General features: G+C 33.7%; 3 protein-coding genes across 3 annotated transcripts in view; all 3 read right to left on the bottom strand.

The window, feature by feature from the left end:
- Cpsf160 (cleavage and polyadenylation specificity factor subunit 1) overlaps positions 1-10,151 on the bottom strand; it is a 30,462-nt gene extending 20,311 nt beyond the window's left edge. Inside the window, exons 1-8 of the mRNA XM_068768044.1 lie at positions 9,838-10,151; positions 8,002-8,222; positions 6,621-6,794; positions 5,728-5,891; positions 4,359-4,498; positions 2,756-2,866; positions 1,584-1,765; positions 404-551 (exon numbers count right to left, since the gene is read on the bottom strand). Coding sequence (XP_068624145.1) covers positions 404-551; positions 1,584-1,765; positions 2,756-2,866; positions 4,359-4,498; positions 5,728-5,891; positions 6,621-6,794; positions 8,002-8,222; positions 9,838-10,000 — 1,303 coding nt within the window. The 5' untranslated portion in view covers positions 10,001-10,151. The remainder of the gene's footprint in view (positions 1-403; positions 552-1,583; positions 1,766-2,755; positions 2,867-4,358; positions 4,499-5,727; positions 5,892-6,620; positions 6,795-8,001; positions 8,223-9,837) is intronic.
- Positions 10,152-12,490: 2,339 nt separating this feature from the next.
- LOC137924608 (autophagy-related protein 13 homolog) lies at positions 12,491-13,819 on the bottom strand. Its single transcript, XM_068768024.1, has one exon. The coding sequence runs from the start codon at positions 13,817-13,819 to the stop codon at positions 12,569-12,571; it is 1,251 nt and encodes a 416-aa protein (XP_068624125.1). The 3' UTR covers positions 12,491-12,568.
- A 63-nt stretch (positions 13,820-13,882) lies between these two features.
- Positions 13,883-22,525, bottom strand: galla-1 (cytosolic iron-sulfur assembly component galla-1). The gene is made up of 3 exons (XM_068768025.1): positions 22,320-22,525; positions 21,985-22,248; positions 13,883-13,980 (listed from the first exon to the last, which is right to left on the bottom strand). The coding sequence occupies exons 1-3, from the start codon at positions 22,462-22,464 to the stop codon at positions 13,883-13,885; spliced, it is 507 nt and encodes a 168-aa protein (XP_068624126.1). The 5' UTR covers positions 22,465-22,525.
- Positions 22,526-22,727: the final 202 nt, after the last annotated feature.

Below are 22,727 nucleotides of genomic sequence, written 5' to 3'. Positions count from 1 at the left end.
TGATATCAACAGACTTTCTCTGATCAGATATATAAATTCTATTATATGTCAGGTGTGATTAAAAATACGGTAAATGAATCTATACACTAGGAACTACTGTGTTCTGTATGAATTTGAAATAGTTTCGACTTGTCTATCAGATTCTTCTAGAAGAATAAGGTCATATCCACAGTATAATATATCGCGTTTTATAGATTTTGAACAGTTTTAACATAAAATATTGTTTTAAGTTGCAAAAAAATGCCAAAGTTACTCATGAAATGTAAAAATTAATGTATGGTAATAATCTCGTTACTTTGAAAACTGTTTTTTTTTTCAATCGGTTTATTGTTATATACAATGATAATTACTAAAATATAATTATATTGTAATTCAGTTATGAAAAAATATAACAAAAACTCACCAGACTCCGACAAAGTGAGATCAACAGTGGCTTCCAACGGCTTATCAACAGTGAACAACATTCTATTCTCCCTCTCTGTCACTCTCAGCAGCAGCGAATTGCCGAGACGAGAGCCCAGGAACAGAAAGTCTTCTTCGATCACACACATCTGTTAAATGAACAATTAAAATTCAATAACACATTGGACGCAAAATAAATAAACAGACAGAGAAAGAGAGCGGAGATAATAGCGAGAGAGATGTAATGAGAGTAAAACTTTAAAGCATAAACATGTTAATTCATAATCTATTTTTATTATACTTTAGTACTTTCCACTAAATGAAACAACCGAAAGACAGCTAGAAGACAAAAAGAAAGAGATAGCGAGTATGATAGATAGAGAGGTAAAGAGAGTGTTAATATTAACATTTAATTTATTTTTACTATACATTAGCCACTCTTCACTAAATGGCACAAAATATACAGATTGAGAAAAAGCGAGAATGATAAAGATAGAGAAAGCAAAGAGAGTGTTTATGTTAATCCCTAATCTATTTTTATAATTAGTTAGCAACTTCCCAGTAGGTAACCTAAAAGACACAAACTGACAGAGAAACAGGAAAGAGAGTGACAGCAAGAATGATAAATAGAAAGAGAGAGGTAAAGAGTTTTATCGTTAATATTAATTTTTTTATTATACATTAGATACTTCCAAGTAAATGGCCCAAAAGACACAAACAGACAGAGAGAATGACAAAAAGATAAAGAGACGGCGAGAATGATAAAGAGAGGGATAAAGTATGTCTATACTTGATCTATTTTTAATATACATTAGCAACTTAGCACTAAATGGTCCAAAAAACACAAACAGACAGAGAGAAAGAGAAAAAGAGAAAGAGACAGCGATAAAGAAGTAAAAAGGTGTTCATATTAATCCATAATCTATTTTTATTTTACATTAGCTACTTCCCATTGGAGGAATCATCATGTTCGTGGGAAGTCGCTGGATGCGGTCTATGAAGACCGGTCATCGTGACGATGCCAATGCAAGGGACAGGCCTCCCCCAGAGACATGACTGAATGAGTGAATGAAAGAATGAATGAATAAATTAAGAACCTATGTTATAAGTGACCTTGCTTCTTTTACAGATCTCATTTCTTTATCAGCTCTGACAGTAATAATTTGAATAAATGAACTTACGCAGGAGGTGAGGACGGAGGCAGCTGCACGGTCCAGGTGGAAGCTGCGTACGCTGCGAACGGAGTCCGAGAGCAGCGTCAGCACGTACAGCTGCCCGCCACGAAGTGCCAGCGCTAGGCGTGCCTCCCCCAGCGCTGCGACACGCGCGCCGTCCAGGGTTATACATACCCCCTCCTGGATTCCTACAAATCAATACTTATATATTCAAACTATAAACCAGATATATATTTCATCTACAAAAATTTAACAAATCCTTCCATATATAATTTCCACAAGATATATACCTTCCGTTTCTTAGTTACACATCTAAAATTAAAATTATATTATTGTATAAATGAAACATGTTCCAAAGAAATGTTAAACCTGATAGAATAGCGGACATAGTCCAGCTAACTTGGAGACACGTCATCATCTTTTCAATCTTCGGCACCCATGCTCCGATTTACAGTCCTCACCGGGTCCCACAAAACCTGACTCCATGTCTTGTATTATTATGTCACAAAAACATATATACATACTATCTAAAATTATGGTGAAATTGTCATTTCAAACTCCCAGATATTAGGAACGTAATTTTTTTTCTAGGACTGTCTATAACATTTGCCTTGCGTCAAGTCTTGGTCGATATCATACTGCATTGGTCACGCCCTTTTTGCGAAAAATTCGACTTGTATTGTTCCGCAACCACATCATCCGCCCGATTTGACTCCGTGAGTTCCGACTGTTCAGTAAACTCAAAAGTCCAAATCGGTGACGCCATTTTGAGGAGATAAAAACTGAACCGAATCTTGAAGGCTATACTGAAAAAGTACTATCTTAACTGTTTTGAGGTATTGAAAAAGTATGTTTTATAGGTATACTTTGAAGGTGATGAAATAGATTTGATGTTCTTTGAGACTTTTTTTTTACCAAAAACTCGACTCATATCGTTCTGCAGTTATTTCGACATGATAGAGGGGATAAAAACAGAATCGAAGGTATTGAAAACTGTATTGGAAAAAACTAATCCACATGTTTCGAGGACTGGAAAAAGCGTTGGCAAAATTGCGTTTTATTGGACGACAATTACTTTGAAGGGGGATGAAATCGATTTGGAAGATTAAAAAAAGAATTTACATTTTATTAACAAATTCACCTTACTTTTTGGTCACAGTATAATACAGATAACTCACTTAAAGGGAAGTTAGTCGTGTGTGTTGCGATGCTATTGAGAGACACGCCGTACGGAGGTACAGATTGGTTCAAATAAATCAGCGAATTCACCGCCAAGATCAGACAACCGCCTGTAACAAAATATCTATATAAATAAAACATAACGTGTTGCCAACCATAAAACTAAGCCCATACTGCCAAGTACAAAATAAGTTAGTTTATATTCAAATTAATTTCCTTTATAAAAAAATACATTTAAAAAACTTTTAAGATAAACGGTTTTCTGATACCCATATTGAGGTGGTTGTGGAAAAATATGTACCTAGTCCGCCATATTGGAACGACGCCCATCTTGAATTTTAAATTTTGACATAATCATCGTGTTTTACTAGTGTAGCCCTTTCATTTGATACCCATATTGAGGGGGTTAAGGAAAAATATGTAATCCGCCATTTTGTATCGGCGGCCATCTTAGATTTATAATGATATTGATTTTATTATATTGTATTGTCATCTAAATTAAATGTGTGTACCAAATTTCAGATCAATCTGACAACGGGAAGGTGCTTAAATTTCAATTTTTAATTTTGATCCAAACTAATAAATTCCGTACGGGTCGAACTGAATAAAACCGTTTAACAGTTTAGTCATCATATGTTAACATCAAGAAAAAGATACAAAAAGAAACCAATTTGTTTATTTAATCATAATTGTATTTTCAATATGTGTCACTTGAACATTCTTTTAGGAATTCTTCTAATAATTTTTGATATATGAACTTTTTTATGCATCCAGATTCCGCAGGTTTAAGGTACCAGGGCGCAGAGTGCGCTTACCCTAAAAACCTCTTTCAAAGTAGCGAAACTCGAATAGTTCCGAGGAGCCTAGGCTCGGGAATACATAGTACTATTTCACAAGTTTGGGAGGTCACCGAGCACTTTGATCGCTTTGATGAACGTTCCATGAAGTGACTAGCCTCAAGGGAACCCCCCACGAGGGAACCGCCCACGAGGAAACGCCCCCCCCCCCACGAGGGACCCCCCCCGAGAGAATCTCTCCACGAGAGAACCCCTCACGAGGGTACCTACCATGAGGGATCCCCCCACGAGGAAACCCCCACGAGGGAATCCCCCTCGAGGAAACCTACTATAAGGGAACCCCCCCACGACGGAAAGACAGTCGCTAGTCGTACCCACATTCCCGTCGCGTCTTCTCGTGTATCTTATATCCGAGTAATAATTAAAGATAATAATAATAACTGTTTCCCAAAACTTTCATTCCACATGAATAAACTCAGTACTATTTACTAACTTTAAAAATCGTATAAATATATAAACTATACTAACGAATTACCGACATATACTTATGCAATACTCTACATATATTTGCATCTTTATAGTTCATTTTCAACATTTTATTGATTGTAAAATATCTAACTTATTTTTAATTAGTAAGTTTCATTATTAACTAAGAAAGGGACTAATATATAGCTACTTCCGCTATGTATTAGTGTGCTGTAGCTATATATTAGTCCCTTTCTTAGTCAGGATGGACTTCCGCAAGGTAACGCCTGAATCTATTAGTTTTATTATTGTAAATATACATAATTATGTAAATAAATACCGAGAGGTTTCTGGACTGGAACAGCCTGGATGCAGTCAAATGGAAGCCCAGCCGTGGCCCAGATGACGGGGTGTACGCGGGCAGACATGTTCAGACTCACACCGGCCATAGCACATGTGTCACTTCGCACTGCAGTACGCCTAAGACATAAAATTCAAATCAACTAAATCATACAAACTTTTTTTAATTCTCCATCTGTAAATGTAATAACTAATCTTTTCATGTTACATTTTTGTGCACACTTTCATTAATATCCTTAATACTATGACAACCGACACAAATGAACGAGCCAATCGGGGCTGACGGCGCACATGTCAAACCTGTAGGTGTGATAATTAAAGCAATACATAACATTAAGCATAACTTATACAGACACTATTGTGCGTCTCTCTTCCTTTATTGCGCTTTTTACTGCAGCTAATGCTGATGATGATATGAAATAAAGTACGGACTACAATAGCGGCTCGACCTTCAGGTACCTTTATTGCCGTCTAGAAATCTTCACACAGAAAAGAGAATGATTAAATATATTTAATAGAAAAAGATTAGGTACAAGTATAAAAAAGCATAATGTTACCCCGACCTCTTGGTCGATATTATCTGGTTCGTCCCTCTAGGATGCTGAAGAGTGACAGTTCTCTCGAGACAACATCTGACACTAGTCACTCCATGAAGCAAAGAAAGTGACTAATATATAGCTACTTCCGCTATGCAGCAGTAGTCGTAAAATGAAGTGCACCGCCAGCCCGCTGATAAATGCGCGTGCGGCAAACAATGCGAAACACAACTAACACCGTTAATTCACTCAACGTGTGTTTCACCCCTCCACGGGGCTTCCTCAGGAGATGTTACACCGATCAGTGCCAAACACCGAGTGAGCTCCCCTCACACAGTCACGTGACCGATTTTTTATATATATATATATATATATATATATATATATATACTCCATGGAGTAGCGATCTAAGAGCTCAACGACTTTCTAATCCAGTGAAATTGTAGTATACTGCCGCCCTAGCCTCTCTAAGTAGCTTTCCAGCTTTGCTACCTGTAAAGGAAGTTTTTAGACAAAGAACCCTCTGCACCTTGCCACCTGTAAACCTTGGATTAAATGCATATTTCGTCGACCCACTACCACTCTTACACTGTGGAATTTCCTTGGAAGCATACCAAGTCCAAATATGGAACGATGCACCGGTTCTTTACCAAGAATTATAACCCAATTATCATCAGGATCAAGGTATATAGGAACCTACTGAGTCCGCTTGCTTTATTTTCGACCACGTCATGGCTTTCAATCAGGCGAATTGTTGATTCAACGCGGCAATTTGAACAGCTGAAGAGAAGAATTAAAAAAAAACTTTCATACCCAGGGAAAGTCCTCACGGGTTCGTATAGCAGCAATAACGTTGGCTCGTAATATCCATACAGGAACTGTATATCCAGGATATTGTCTATCTTCTCATCCAGGTCCTTTAGCACTATGACATAGGAGGCGAGAGTCGGTGACCTCGTCATCTGCTGGTTTGGTTGCTGTAAAACCCAAAACCAAAAAATGATTTAGCTTTTATTGCTTTATGTTCTTAAGACAAAGTTATGACGGACTTGCGACTAAAATCACCACAATGTTTCTTTTCTTTATGATGTATTCTATTTACCATCTTTAGTGACAACATTACTATTATAGTTCTCGTCGTCGGACACTTATGTCTACAGCGGAGCCTAGGCTATAATAAAAGCTAGAAACATGCTGAAAAGCATATCTCTCCAATAGATATGTATGGGACATATCAAAATCACCATACTTGGCAGATGGCTTTGCAATATAACCATTCTCTGGAAAGTTATGAGCAGTGGTAATCATATATAAATAATTCACAAAGTGTGAATTATATAAAATTGTATCTTGAAAATCAAACCCGAGACTAGACTAGATTTTTTTATCATATCTAATAGAATCAGGCGTTACCTTGAGGAAGTCTATCTTAACTAAGAAAGGAACTAATTTCTAGCTACTTCTGCTATGCAACAGTAGTCATGTAATTAAATACACTGCCCGCTGATAAATGCGCATAAATGCGAAACACAATTACCACCATTAATCTACTCTACACGTGTTTCACCCCTCCACGGGGCATCTTCAAAAGATGTTAGACCGACCAGTGCCAAACACCGAATGATCTCAGTCAATTGCGGCTCTATTTATATCAATTCATTATGAAAAAATAAAGATAAAACAACTAATAAGATATAAATACTTACATTCTTTTTACTATCAGCCAAAGGCTTAGCTTCCAAAGGATCACCTTCCTCCGATGTGATATCTTTTCTAAATGGCAAAACCGCTAGCTTCTTGCCATACAATAACATTACGGCACAACGGAACTCTGGATCCACTCTTATCCATGGTATATGTGGATGTGTTGTCCATCCACCCTGAAAATATAAACATGTACAGGATGATTGAAAATATATGAAAAAGCATTAAATGAATAAAAGTATAGCTTGCTACCAACTAAGTATTTTTATATTTTACTACTCTTTATTGTATAATGTAATAGTAAAGAAAAAAGTACAATAGGTGGTCTTATCACACGTGGCAATTTCTTCAAGCAATCATAATATGGAAACAGTAGGAGGATAAATAAAAGTTAGTTAACATGCACATATAGACAAAACATTCATATGTATAAACATAGATAAATGATAAATAATCAATGATGTTATAAATATTTATTAAAAATTTTCTTTAAAATAGGTAGTGACGTATCTTGTCTTATATTCAGAGGTATTACACTCCACAATCAAAATGCCTGTGTGGTAAAGGATCTAGTCATGAACAGAGAAGAATATATCAGCATTTTAATATCCAATTCTCTGATAATCCCAACAACCTCTCATGTGTATCATAAAGAAATTTAAATCTTGATTTTGAACAGAAGGAAGTGAGCAGATTGAAAAGAATATTATAGAGTATATAAAGGATGTGTTTAGAAATAGTAATACAGGGGTGGGCAATCTGTGGCTGTTTGAAAAATTATTTTTTGCTCCGATTGATTGTTGAATTATTTAAATATTTAAATTTATATAACCCATATCAGCTTCTGCGAAATTTAAATATTACTGGTGTAAATAATAATTATTATTATTCCACCATATGATTAGCGAAATCCAAACACCGATCATAATTAACTGACCAGCATCTTAAGTGTTATTAGAAGTGCTGTCATATACATGTGCCATATCTAACTTCAATGCACATATTTTGTACTTTTGTCATATAATTTCAGTAAATGAATTTTTTGTAAAAATATTTGTTTTCATGTTTTAAATGTGTACTAAAGCCTCAAGCTCTTAAAATATTTTAAGTTTCGAACAATGGCTCGAACCATCAAGGAACTTGGCCATCCATGGCCATGAGAAAATGTTGTGGAGCACTGCTCCAAAAGGTTAGGCAGCAGCATCCTCTGTATACCATAATGTGATTGACTGTGACTATTTTGATATATCCCTACATATCTTTGATGGAGGCCTACGCTTTGCAATAGGCGTCTACGGAATGAATTGATAAACTCAAGCTAAATCATACATACATACATACATCCAATTAACAACTATGGAAGATTGAAAATAAATAAATTACCTTCATATCATCTTCTTCAAAATAATGCATACTTAAGGTAACCAAATTATTTATCTGCGGATCATATTGCACTATCGACAGCTTGGCTTCCTTGAAAGAAAGCAAAAGAAGATCCCTACCGACGCTTGCACAGTTCACAGAGGCTATTGACATGATGTTACCCCATAATGTGTATGTAGCAAGGCATTCCAGCTTCATCTTCGGAGGAATGGGTTGGCCAGCTGAAAAGAATGTAAACTTTAAGAGTTTTATGCAGTGTTGTGATAGATATGAAGAAATCACGACAAATAAGTCAGATAACTTACAACCACAATCATTATAAGGCTGAACATAGTGATATATGTGACATTCTTATGAAAATTATCTAACTATATACACAGAAAAAAAATATTTATTTCAAATAATAATTAAACCTAATATCTATAGGAAGCTGTTTAAGGTTCAATAGTGTGTCGTTGGGGATAGAGGAAAAGCAGCCTTATTCCTGGCAAACATTACTAAAATATAAACACGTATGCCAACTTAATTTTCTATTTATGATCAACCAGAAAGCTTTAATTAAAATTGATGACAATATTTATATTTGAAGATGAATCACTTCCCATGACATAACATAATCAACAATATAGGTACAGTTCAGATTGTACCTGGTCTTGATCTTTTTAAACGGAATACACTGTTGTGTTCATCAAACATCTCGCCAAGAAGTTCTTAAGATATACCAATCTTTGTCTATAGCCCTTACAGGACTTTTCAATAAATTGTTAAACAATTGGCATTTCCAAATATTATGGAACACTAACTATGGTTTTCAGAACATTGTTTAGATAGGTTGGAGAATTTCAATATTAGAGTAGTTGCTGATCCCTAGTTCTAAGCCGTCTGGCCAAACCTGCTTTATTATCCATTTATAAACCAGCATCCTATTTTCTAATTTTAGTGACGATTGGCGACCTACCAGCCATTACATATCTCTTAGTTTTTTCTTGGCCTGTTTTTTACTGCACTGGTCAGTAGTCTTATGAGCTAGTACATTGATTTTCTAGCCTTTTACATATATCTATTTATATATAAAAAATCCACTTTCTTTTATATTTGATGCATTTTTTTATAGGTTATAGGCAAAGCATTCAATCTCTATCTTGCCTGATGTTAAGCAATGACAAGGTCTATGATGGATGCTTGCCTAGAAGATATCTATTCTGTTGACTAAAAGACTCCAATTATAGCTAGCTGGAAACAATGAAGCCGGTATGTTATTACATTCCCCTGCTGTTCGCATTATAAGAGTAGCTGCAAAATGCTTAGGCCATGTTCAAGGGATTTCAACCATTTATGAATGTATGATGGAAGAAAGAAGATGGGGAAATTAATTTATTTAACTCCCATACACACAGTTCTAATAAGACCAGATTAATAAGAAACTATTTAACATGTAAAGTTATTGACTCTTATACTGTAACTAATCTGTTACCTTGCTTCGAAATTCTACCATAATATTTCGCTCTTAGTTCGCTTACATGAAGGCGTCATGAAGTAACCCAGGTGCAAATGGTTACAAGAGATGACTTCAGCTTGGGCTGTCACTAAATATGCTTTTATCATTATGATTGGAATGTATCCTAGCGGACAGAACCTTTGCTCGATCGGTTACATTATTATAGTTCAGTTGTAATTGGCGCGAATTTAGTTATATAAATATCAATGCCAACTCCATCTTTTGTGTAATTATACCTCCTTAATTTGTATATAACTTCTGATACATATCGGAAAATGTAGTCATAATAGTCATAATAATTATAAAAAAAGAATTTCTTTTTATCAAGTTTGACTTACCAGCATTAACTTCCTTGGTATGTCCTTCCGGCATAAGCCGAAAAACCTTTAATATGTTCGCACCGGCGGTAACGAGACATGTCTCGTCATTGCTGAAGAAGCAACAACTCACCGCATGCTCAATCCCCGTAGCGGGGTGAGTTTGACGACAAATTGAAAACATTTTAACAGCCGCAACTAACTTTTATAGGTTATACCTTAAAATCACTTCATTAGGCCAATAAATGAATAATACAGCACTTATTTATTAATGGACAACTTAAATTCACTGGATAGAATGATATTTATTATATTTATCACAAAAAAATAAGCTAATATTTTCTTATAACGTTTGTTTGACAATACAAACGCTAACAAAATAGTAAACACAGATAAGCAATATATATTAAAAAAAACAATGCGTCAATGTCAAAGTTATATTTACTACTTTCTCAAATTTCAATAATAAATTATTTCGATACAATTGTTTTTACATTTTGTACTTTATACACAGTTAGTCTTTGTTTGTATTTCAATGTTAAGTTTCACGAATTTTGATTCTTTTATAATTTTTTAATTTATTTTTTATCATCAATTATGCATAAGATAGACATTAGGATAATACTAAAGAATCCATTGTACAGAAATAAACCTATTTTCAGCTCAAAAGCCTGCACCTTGCTTTCCACTAAGTAAATGTTTTAATGGTTAAAATATTGAAAACTGGGCAATAAAGTGAAACGTTTCTTTTAATCGTTTATCACTTACAAAACACATTAAAAAAACACAGCATTACGAATTTTGTATGGACTTCTGTGTCCAATTACTGTGCAAGGCAAAACAGTAAATAAAACACAGTTTTTAATTATCAATTTGAATTTTTATTAAATCTCTTTAAGTGAATACACTAATAAACCATTTCGAATTATTTAACATCTCTTGTTAAAAATAGAAAATCATGTTAATAGATAAAAGAAAACAGTATATACTTTTTATTTTAATACTGATATCAACAATTACCGATATCACCGTTATATTTTTGTACTGAACAAATTTTGTTTTTAAGTTTCCTTTTACAGCAAAAGATAACGCCAATTTTATTAAAAATAAAGGTATGTACGAAACAGAGGAAACTACTAAAAACATTAACTTAATACCTCTTAATTAGGAGAATAAATATTTCTTTTTAAATTTAATTTTGTCTCCAACACTCTCATTAAACATCGAAAATAAAAGTTGTATAGACGTCGACAATTTCACTTGACTTTTCTGTGGTTTGGCTAATGTCAAAGTTGGTTATTACCAAAATGATTTAATTAAAGCAAGGAATAACACATATATTTATTCTTATTGCTATTATAACATGGAGAACTTGTGGCGCGAATAATAATATGATAATAAGAAAGGAATATCAAATCCGGGAATTCAATTATTTACTTTGTAATACAACATTAAATTTGTCAAATGTCATTTAAAATTTTTCCAATCATTTTTATAGTCTTATTATTAATGTTAACTACTCTGTAACAGAAACCTATACTTAAAATATCGTAAGATAAAATACCTAAGTAACTTATGGCCACCAAAATATTTATAGGTTATTTACCTAAATAATGCCGCAATAAACAAACAACTTATCAATTTTCTGTGATAAAATCATTTAAATTATGATAATGAACAAAAGTTAGAATCCAAAAACAAAACTTAATTACTTTTTCGTTTTAATTAACACTGCTAAAGATAAAAAACGATACACGTTTGTCTATAGTTTGTCCATCAAAATATGCAATAACTTTAAACTGTACTGCAAATATATATATATTATTGTATTGAATATATTTCAGGAAAAAATATAGGAACCACTTACAACCAATTACACAATAACATACAGAAAGAATAATTTTATTAATAAGGAATGTTTAGGAAAAAGACAGGGATATTATTTTTGATAATAATAAGAAGGATATTTGTCAATGTTTGATCTCTCTCTCTAATAACGCAAGATGCAGTGAACGCTTGGCCTTCGTTATTTTGTAAAAGCTTAAAGTTTCACATTGCATGATGTTTGACATATGGTTGCTTCGGAAGGTAACAGTTCTTTGGAGTAATGTTAGAATCAGGTCATACATTACCATACATTTTACTGGCAATCCTATGCCAGACACCTATAAAATATAATTGTTGCTTTACTTAAATTATTGAATAAAAACTTGTAGGTGGCATGGTATTATTTCATTTACCTGATTTGAAATAATATAGGAACTCTTCAAGAATAGATAGTGACATTAAGAAAAGCAACTCCATACTCATTTAACCGCCTCACAGTGTGTATATTGTTAACGGAATAACTATATGTGGTACATCATCATTTTGTGATGATGTACTATATATATATATATATTATCTCAGTACCAAGACAATTTTGACAGTCTCAATAAGCTAAACCTTTGGCACCTATTACTTGCCAAAGCTATGTATCAAATTTTATAGTCAGCCAACACTACTATGTGTTAGGAGAATGTGCTGAGAAACCTTAAACTTTCATAAAACAATGAAGATCCAGCGGCCAATAGCTCTTGGACTATAAATTATAAACTAGAAAATTAGTACTAAAGCAACTATGTAAAGTCAAAAACTCCACCCCGCATTGTTCAGTCAAAGACATACATTTGGATCAACATACAATAAGAATATTTATTCAAAAACCTATAACATTTCAGTCTTCACCTATCACCAAACCCAAATGTTCCCACTAATTGCCACTCCATTCCGCTGACCGACACATATCTGCCAGCAGTTCATCAAACTCCAGCACCGAGCTCTCGTATAGCTCCAAGTCCTTTGATAAATCGTCATTAGCCAATTCTATTTCTTTGACATCCATGTCTTTACTTTGAATCTCATCAGATAATTTCAGATGGGGTGCATTGAAGAAGTCCTTGTAAAACTCTGCCAGTTCACGTATAGGATGGTTGTCTGCAAATGGAAAATGGAGAAGCTTCAGTGGAGGTTCATTTTCACCACGAAACCCAGAAAATTTCTTCGGCGGGAGCTCTAGCGATGTCGGACTCTTCGACATGACGGTAAGATCTAAGTCCTGAGTGCTTTTGGACTCCGCTGCTTTGTCCTTGATGGGGGATTCTGGTCTGGGCTTCACTTTCAACTTGGGGACTGGGATTTTCTGCAAAAATTCTGTAATTGCTTGCCGAACTACCTGTTCATCGGCGAAGGCGGCCATGCGAAGTGGTTTATCCAAATCAACTGGCTTCGTAGGTTTTACTTCTTTCTCCTTTGTAGTCTTTGTCTTTTTGGATTCGAATATAACGTGTTTTGGACTCAGTTCAAAGTGGTCACTTTTAAGTAGCAATGTTTTGCTCTTTTCTGATCTATTTGGCGATATGGAGAAATTCGTACGGTAGGATACAGTGAAACACAGTCCACCCAGAGGAGTCTTCAGCATACCCGCTTGGATTTTCTTCACAGAGTCACCCAAAGCTTTTAGTTTTGGCTCACCGTTGTACACTCTATAGAAGATGGTGAAGGACTCTGTTCTTTGCTTTCTTGACAAGTGGTATGCAGGTGTAATCCTACTTATTGTGATCACGGATTTCAAAAGAATACCCATCCTAAAGTAAACGGTGTTCATCGCTTTCAATGATGTGTCGAATTGTGCCTCGTCCAACGCCAGTGTCCACAGCTCTAGTACCATCTCATCACCATCTTCAGTCTGAACAGATATTTCTACGTGAAGCTGTGATCTTATCGTTTCTAATATCTTGTCCGATGGCAGAGCGTTCTTCGTCGCCTGGTTGACTTCGGGTGAATCAGGTATTTGTAAATTGAACCAATCGGAGTCAGTGGTTCTCGGTTTGGTGTTCGACTCTATTTTGACCCCTTTCCGCGACTCTACTATCACTTGCACTCCCTTGTATGCGAGGAACTTGGCGAACTTGGTGAACTCGTTCTTGTCGCTAATGTTCGAGAAAGCGGCGTCCGGAGCCATTGCTATATCTAAAACACTAAAAGCTTTTGGTCTATCTAATTATTCGTTGTACTAATGTTCTAACTATTCTTCTTCGGCGATGCAGTTCTCCACGAGGTTCCTCAGATTGGGGTTCTCCATCGCGGCTGCAATCCTCTCTTTGTCATTGATTTGTTTGTTGACTGTAACAATAGAAAACACTAATTAAGTTCTTTCAACTTATATTTTCTACAGTAGATGCATGAAAGTTTGCCCACATAGTGGACAAATGACCATGTTACAAGGAGCTGGATCCAAGCCGCTACCAAGAAGTACTATTGAAAATCTATTTGAAAGGCCAATGTCAAGCAATGGGCTTTCTACAATTGAGAGAACAATGATGATAAAAAAATGAGAACAGATAAACCTCCTTATATTAAATACCCTGACATGACAGAAATGTTGGCGCCAAATAATAATCTGTATATGTTATTACTGATGTATGAACCTATGTGTCAATTTAACTCCTGTTTTACAGTTAAGCCTATTTTTTCATGAAAAATGTTTGATGATTTTATCGTAAAAAAAAAACAATAAAATTTATAATTTTTACATAAATTTATTGAGAGACATATTTTTAATGCCAAGAATGTCTGCATTTCGACTTTCATGCCAGCAGTGCTGACATTCAGAGTGTAAATGGTTAAGATCAGGACTGGATGATGGCCAGTCTTCAGTTTTTATTAAGTCTGTCAAACTTTATGACCCGGTGCTATCTTGCCGGAAGGATCATTTTTGATTATTGAATATGGTGATGTTAGAGGCTGAACTACCTTCTCAAGAATGGTATCTTGTTGGAATTGTGATAATGGTTTGATATCTTTTTCACAAAAGTGTAGCTCAGTCATACCTTCATACGTAACCACCTTCATTACTCTTTTCCATTTTAATATAACAAAATATTTTTCAATATATTGGCGCGAAAATAATAAAACAACGTGAAAAAATGACAGATTCCAAATTCAAAAGTAATACTTTTTCAATTTTTATAACATTATTTGCGGCCAGACTAAGTATACAAACTTCTTATACCTAAGACAATTTGGTTTTGTAAAATTACGAGATAAGACCACCTATATATTTTTTTATATATCTGTAACAGACATATGGTCTCATTTGCCACCCATCTTTGACCCCAGAGATCGCTGACTATATCAATATCTTTTTCACTTCAATTTATATTTTTTTACTCTTTTTTTCCGTCACAATCTCAATCATACATTCCTCTATTTTTCTCCTAAATATCTCCCACTTTTCTGGTCTTCTTCTAAACATCCCCTTTCTTGCTTCTCCCCCATAACTCCTTAAATATGACAGTGGGTTTCCTTTCATATAACAGATCAATTTAATTATTCCTAGGAAAGGTCCCTCCAAACATAAATAACAAAATTAGTGAAGTACCGCTTCGTTGCAGAAACCAGCCCTCTGACACAACACTAGACAAGACAATGGAACAAATATTGTGTATAAACATACCAATCTAGTGAGGATCGCGTTAAATCAACCATGCACCGGATTACACGTGCAAAATTCATAAAACCAAAATAACAAATAAGCTTACTGTTTATCAATGTCTGATAACAGAGTTCGCATTGATAGCACACACGAAGTTATTCTCCCATTGTTCCAACTACTACCTAAACACATACCATGTCTCAGTTGTCATTTGGACTGGGGAAGTATACACAACCAAGACTTTAGTTCTCATTTGGAACTCATTCGTCAAGCGAAAGCTTAGGCTGGAAACGCCTAACGAATGGAATAGGGGGTATATGGACGAAACGACGGCATCGACAATACTGAAATTTTCCCAGACGTCGTCTTCGTCGTCTTGGTCCAAGCCAAGGGCACGGGGAATTCTCCGAATACCTTCACCGGTTTAAACCCAAGGAGAATCCCTCGTTCTTCTGTGAACCGGGTGTGGACCAGCGATTAATTAATAAAAAAACATCGCCGCGATAATGAAAGACAACAATAGTAGACCTATGTTTAAGTTCTGCAAATAAATAATGAAATATGTAATAAAAATAAATAAACAAAACAGGTAAGAAACAAAAAATAAAAGTAGGATTATAATTAAATATAAAGAAAATAAAATTAAAACTATAAGTAATTTGGGAAATTGTAAAAATGATAAAAGCATAACAATTTCAAACTTCACAAATAAGTTTAAATTAGGTAAAGAAATGTAAAATCCCACATCAGCAGTTTTTCCGTGGTTCTCACAAATTGTCTTCCTGTTCTTTACTTCTCTCCGGGATGTAGACTGACCTAGAATGTCCCTAGTATCAGTTTTTATAGCCATCAACAAGCATTTTAGTATGTAATAATTTTAGTATTTGAAAGTTTGAAAATGACATTGTCAATTTTCTTGCAAGCCAGCTACAGTATAAAACTTTTGCAGTCATTACAAAAAATAATTTGGATACTCATTCTAATGGATTTTAGTCATACAAACTTCTTGTAACTTTTCTAAACATCTTGCGTGTGACAGCTACATTGATGCTTCCTGCCTTTGTGACAATATTTACTGAATATCACTCTTATATTCAATGTTACTATAATCCAGTAAGTTCATTTTAATCACAAATCTATTTATAAACGCCGAGCAGTCATGCCATATTGTGAAATTACACCTATCTTATCTTAGAAACACTTGCTTATAAACATTGATGTAACAATATCATTCCATTAATTAATACATATGTAATAGGAGTTGGATTGTTATGACAAAATCTCTATCAGCAAATGATTGCAAAATGTAACTGATTTATAGAAGTTATAAATTTCTTTTAATACTATTTTTAAAATCTACAACCTTGTGTCTATTTACATTTATACAAATAAAGTTAACAGTTTGTAATATTAAAATACAGCTATTTAATACACACATATGAATATATATATGGTACAAAATTTACATTTTTATCTACATGTTCCCTATGGCTTATCTATGAAATTTTTTGACGACTATTTTGACGGGACTTACCCTGGTAGGTAGCTAATGTCATAAGGAGTAACATGGGCTACTTTTATTTTAAGAAAATCCTTTAATGAATTTTTTTTTTAATTCCATGTAGACAAAGTTCCGTGCATAGCTAGTATTAATTATTACATATAATATGCTTTCATTGCAGTATTTGAATTTCTGTACTACATTGAACCCTTTGCCATGCTTAAGTTATAATTCACAAATATTTTACCAGATTATAACATTAATTTTCCTTTGTTTTGTGCATCTCATATAAAATAAATGTCATAAATATTAATTTAAGGTAATTAAAAATATTTCTAAAAATATACAGGCTGATTATATGTGTTAAAGCTTTTGAAAATACATTTTTATTTTATAGTAGATTATTAACTATTTTTATCATACAACTGGTTTTTTCAACTGAACTGTGAGAAACCTCTTCACACAGCATTACTGAAAATAAATTTTTTCTGGAAGACTTGTATGCAGTATGATTAATTACAGGTGTAAACGTTTTAAGGAGGCTCATATACTTTCAATTAATACATAAAAAAGTCTAGCATATGCAAAGGCAAGGGTTGCAAAAGTAATAAATGGCGTAATCATAATATAGGAAGAAAAAACAGTAATAATAATAATATAAAAAAGTAATAAACATAATTCAGATTACTACATATTAAAGTTAATTATTGTTTACTATCTCTCCTTCTATACTGCACTGTAAAGTTATTTGTCTTCCGCATTTGTAGATAAAAAATTAATTAACATATTTCAAAGCCATCACTTTATACAGGATGTTTGTAAATAAGTGTAATAGCTTCAAAGCTTTTCTCTAACAAATGAGCTATACATTCAACCAAGTTTTTATGCAGATAACCAATTACCATGTATAAAATATGACATCAATGTGCCAAAATAAATTATGTAAATATTTTATTTCTTACATTATTACACAAAAATTTCATACTATAACACACATACACTAAGTAAAAAGACACTATATATATATATACATATATATACACCCTCTTATATCATCATCATCAGGTGATAGACACCCACTACAAGGCATAGGCTTCCCCCAAAGATCACCACTACGAACTTGACTTAACTTGACTATGTCGGTCCACATAGTAAGTGGCATACCCACGCTTTATATATATACATATGCTATATGTATGAATATATATATATATATATAAATATATATAATATATATATATATATATATATATATGTAATGCAAGGTTATTGATAATCAATAAAATAATATAAAGATAAAACATTGATATCAAATAAGTATCTGTAACATATCAGATATAACATGAATTGACAAATTCTGTACTAACCACATGATAATGCACCAATGACCTTGGCTGTACAACATTTGCTGTTTAAAAACGGTACCAACAAAATTTCATGAATAAAGAACACAAATGCTTATAACAAGATTTCTTATCTACTTTTGAATAAAATATTGAATTTGAATGGCCGAATCTCTTGTAGAAATCTTTTACAGTTATTGGGGTGCAGGTTCCAAGTTATTTACGTGAACACCTCATGAAAGCCATCCTACATGGGTCCCATTATCAGACAAACCCGGGGCTATGCTCTTATATCTCACTAATGTGCAATATTTGAACAATTGTCTCCCACTAATGCCTTTTGTGGTTCTTATAGAGTCTTCAGGGCTTAATTCACTGTATACATAACAAATTCTTAATTTTCTTAGTCCCGGAGCAAACATTTTCAAATTAACCCATTTGCTGCCAAGGACAAGTATATTTGCCTATAGCAGGGCGTCATGCATTGCCAAGACAAGTATACTCATCTGTGGTTTTCTGCATGTAAATGATTATGTACGATAATATATGTGCACATACCAAGAAACAGGGTTTTGGTAAACAATAACACTCAAAATATAAATGGCATTGGGATTGACTTCATATAATTTAGGCTTAGCAGCAAATGGGTTAAGAGCTCTTATGGTGTCTAATGTCATAAGCCAAATGTTTCCTTGTACATGTAATCACTTTTATATTCAATCAACTTATTTTGATTTGATCTGGTCTGAAGCCTTCTTATATAAAGTAAATTTTTAATGTTGTCTCCTATAAAGGTACACATAACAGAACAATTATTCATACGATAGCTTATATGGTAATTTTAATTTATGAGTACTGCAGGTGTACCTTAATAAATAAACTCTACCTATAGGGGCTCACTTGAAAGTTCTTTATATGGACCAACACACTTTTAATCTATGCCTGGTGTATAAACATCAAGGTCCAAATGTACAATGAGCTCAGTACTATGCAAAATAACATGTACTGTTTTTTTCTTCTTTATTAAAAATATAGCCATAGGTAGCTATAGGCCCCAAAATGTAAATTTTCTATTAGCGACACACAGGTCAAGGCTTTGCGATCCCATCACTACCTTAAGTCAAGGCACAAGATCATCACCATTTATACTACAATAGCGTTTGAAAGCATTTTTATCATTTCTTTCTTCAGACATAGTCTTTCTAATGGTAGAATAATTGTCTTGTTGCTTATACAGTATATGTGTAGAATATAGGATTTGCCTATGAAAGAAAAGAAAGGTTAGTTCTGGAATATGATACTTTATGATGTTAAGTGACGGTATAGTATACCTGTTGATGATGGTCAAATCCGACAATTTATAATTTATCACCTGAAGTATGATGAAAAAAATGTTTTGTTAGGATTTCCAGCATCTCTAAGTTTAAAGAGGCAGGTCACTAAAGGTATTTAGCCCATGCTCCTTTATAGTGATTAACGCCAAGAGCTCCATCAGGTACCTTGGCACAATCAGTTGTTTTTGAGTGAAATTCCTTAACTAACTGTTAGATCTAGCAGCATTCTACAGGGCTACACGTCTCGGATGACCAAGAAATTGTGGGCAACATCAAGAGACAGCTAGGATTTCTGAACAAGTTAGGTTGGTTTGATTATAGCTAACTCCGATGTCAAATATAGTATTCCACTTGGCGAAAACCAGCCCTGAGACACAAGACAAGCCAATACAATAAGTAGGAGACAATAGAAGTAAACTAATTTTTAAAAAAAGGTTATATGTATATATGTGTTATAGAAACTCAATGTCCCTGAATAACAGAAGCAAAATAAAAATATTCTCTACCCACTATCGGTAATTGCTGTCCTGATGACCTCATTTTAAAATATTTACTAAAGTAAACGTGATAATGTAAAACTGGAGAATATTGTTGTAAACAACTGCCACTTTTCTGATGCCATATTCATAGTATTGAACTATAGTAATAAATGGATTCCATATGAAACTCCATTCACCATGCATTAAGTCATAATTAGAAAATTAAGTTCACAGTGACCAGCAGGACCTACCTTTCGAATATAATTGCCAATTATCAAATCAGAATGTAAGACTCCTCAGACTTGCAAATGAGGCCTTGAAATCCTTCAGTAGAGAATTTTACCTTCAATCTTATGGAACAGGATTGCTTTATTATTTAAAACCAATTTTAAGTGCCAACAGGCAAAAAACATTTGTAATTGCTAAAAAAAACTTGTAAAGATGCAAAATCATGCAGACACCTTAATGCATTTGGATGATAATATGAAGTGACATCTCATGGCAATCCTTATTTCATGTATGTGACATACCATATGCCAATTTATAATTGTTAAATTGAGGAGGAAAACAGAGGAAAATTTATTAATTTATAAGCCACTTAATGTGATTCAAATAATATGTTAATTTCAAGGCACTATAAAAATTTGGTAAGTTTCCAGAAAGCAATAATTATGTTTAACACATTGACTGCCATGTCACTAATATTTTTTTAATTTTAAAATACTCTTTCCCCCTTCTTCTTTTCGGGACAGAGGTGTACACCCTCTTACTTTCACCTTCTCTCTCTCATCCTTTACAATTACTGTCTTTATACCTATACCTTCTTTCATTCTTCATGTTTTCTGTCATTCAGCATACATTCAACATACAGCATTTACCCATTTCACATTTACTCATCGCCTCCCATCCCTCACCACACTTCCTTGTAACAAAACCGCAAGAAACTATGGTAGCTCTCCTATTCTAAAAGGGAAGTGATGTTGCCGCAAGCAATGCTCCTACCCATTTCCCCTTTGCAAGTCACAATAAGCCCTTCATATATTGTCATATATATATATATATTTATATATATATATATATATATATATATATATATATATATATATATATATATATATATATATATATATATATATATATATATATATATATATATATATATATATATATATATATATACGTATATAGGCAAGTAATTGCATGCAACACAGTCAGATGACACCTGTACAGGTTCTCTGAAGAATCACCCATACCCTTTGAACATTTGGGCCAGATATGTGTACAGCTCTACTGTACACAGTACTTGGTAGTGTCACTCAAGGTTCTCATAAAGCTAAATCACCCATATCCAGTCGACGACAAGAGTTCCCATCTCTTCACACACTTAAACATAAACTAGTGTAGAGCAACCTGATGGAAATTTCATTGTGAACACATATGGCAGTCAACTTGTTAAATTAATTGTTTCATGTAGTCAATATACAGGTGTTTATATAGGTGTAAAGCTTTATTAGGGGTGAATGTATAGCTCAGCAAAGTGCTTTAAAGATTACACCTTTTAATGATCATTCTGTATATTGGAATGCATCAAGCCGGTAACTTCTAGCAAGACAAAGTTTGCAGGGACAGGTAAACAATAATTAATTTTAATACATAGAAATTCAAATTTTAAATAAAAAATATTATGTTATACTTTTTATTACTTAAGAAACCAATGATATTTTAATGGATGACCATATATTAAATGGTAGAAAATGAGCTATACATTCACCTCTTTAAGGCTTCTCTTTAGTTTTTAAATGGAATTCATTTATTACTCATAAATTGTAAGCTTATAATTTAAACACAGAGAACATATTTATAAAAAGTTTTTATTTTTTTTAATATTCAGGCCTAATTCAATACACAATATGTACATATGTCAAACATGTGCTTCAATTTATAAGAAAAGTTCTCTTTGTTTACGTATTTACATTGAGTTTACGAATTGTTGCTAATAAAAGTGTATGAGGTATAAAAAGGACGAGTGACTTACTTTCATCTTCAGTAGTATGAGCTCCTTTTTTAATGTAAACATCTAGTTTCACTGGATGATGCAAAGAGCGAAGAATTTTGATCCTTATGCACAAACCAATGAGCGTGGCGAGGGAGCAATGCGGCACAGTCGGATTGTACTCTACCCTGAGCACGGGAACCTTGTCCGCTGTGGGCTCTTTCACGAAGATTCCTTCCTCGTAGACAACTTTCAAGTCCTCCAACGTACTAGGCTTTTCCGGGTCCCGAATCGTCCTCAAAAAGTCTAAAACACCACAACACTAATTAAAAATCACAGTAAAAATACTTAAATGCCACACAAAATTATTAACTGACCATATATTGTCTCTCTCAACTCATCGTCGTCTTTGTACCCGAGCTCTTGTAAACTTGCACTTTTGTCCATATAAGCAGGTTTTGGTAACTCCGCGGGCGATTGCTGAGCGTTGTTTAATGATAGTTTAGAAAAGAATGATAACATATCGTTTAATAATATCTTAATGATTGTTTTGTAACTTTAATCACAAAGTTAGCGGACATGTTTGTTATTTTTAGTGTTGTACGATTATCGATATCGACATAGGATCATATGTAAAACTACACGACAATATAAAAAAAAAACAATTAAGTTTAAAACTAATTTGTGCAGTACATATTAAATAAGAGTTTAAAAAAGTTAGCTTGCATGTCTTGTGAGGTAAACCAAAATTGCTAGATTATTCTTTTGAATATTAAAGAAACACC

Source organism: Battus philenor, unplaced genomic scaffold, assembly GCF_028537555.1.
Source record: "Battus philenor isolate CCGP_79_NKW_IND1 unplaced genomic scaffold, ilBatPhil1.0.hap1 SCAF_24, whole genome shotgun sequence".
Lineage (NCBI taxonomy): Eukaryota > Metazoa > Arthropoda > Insecta > Lepidoptera > Papilionidae > Battus > Battus philenor.
Note: the sequence above shows the minus strand (reverse complement) of the source record. Positions and strands in the feature narration are given on the sequence as shown.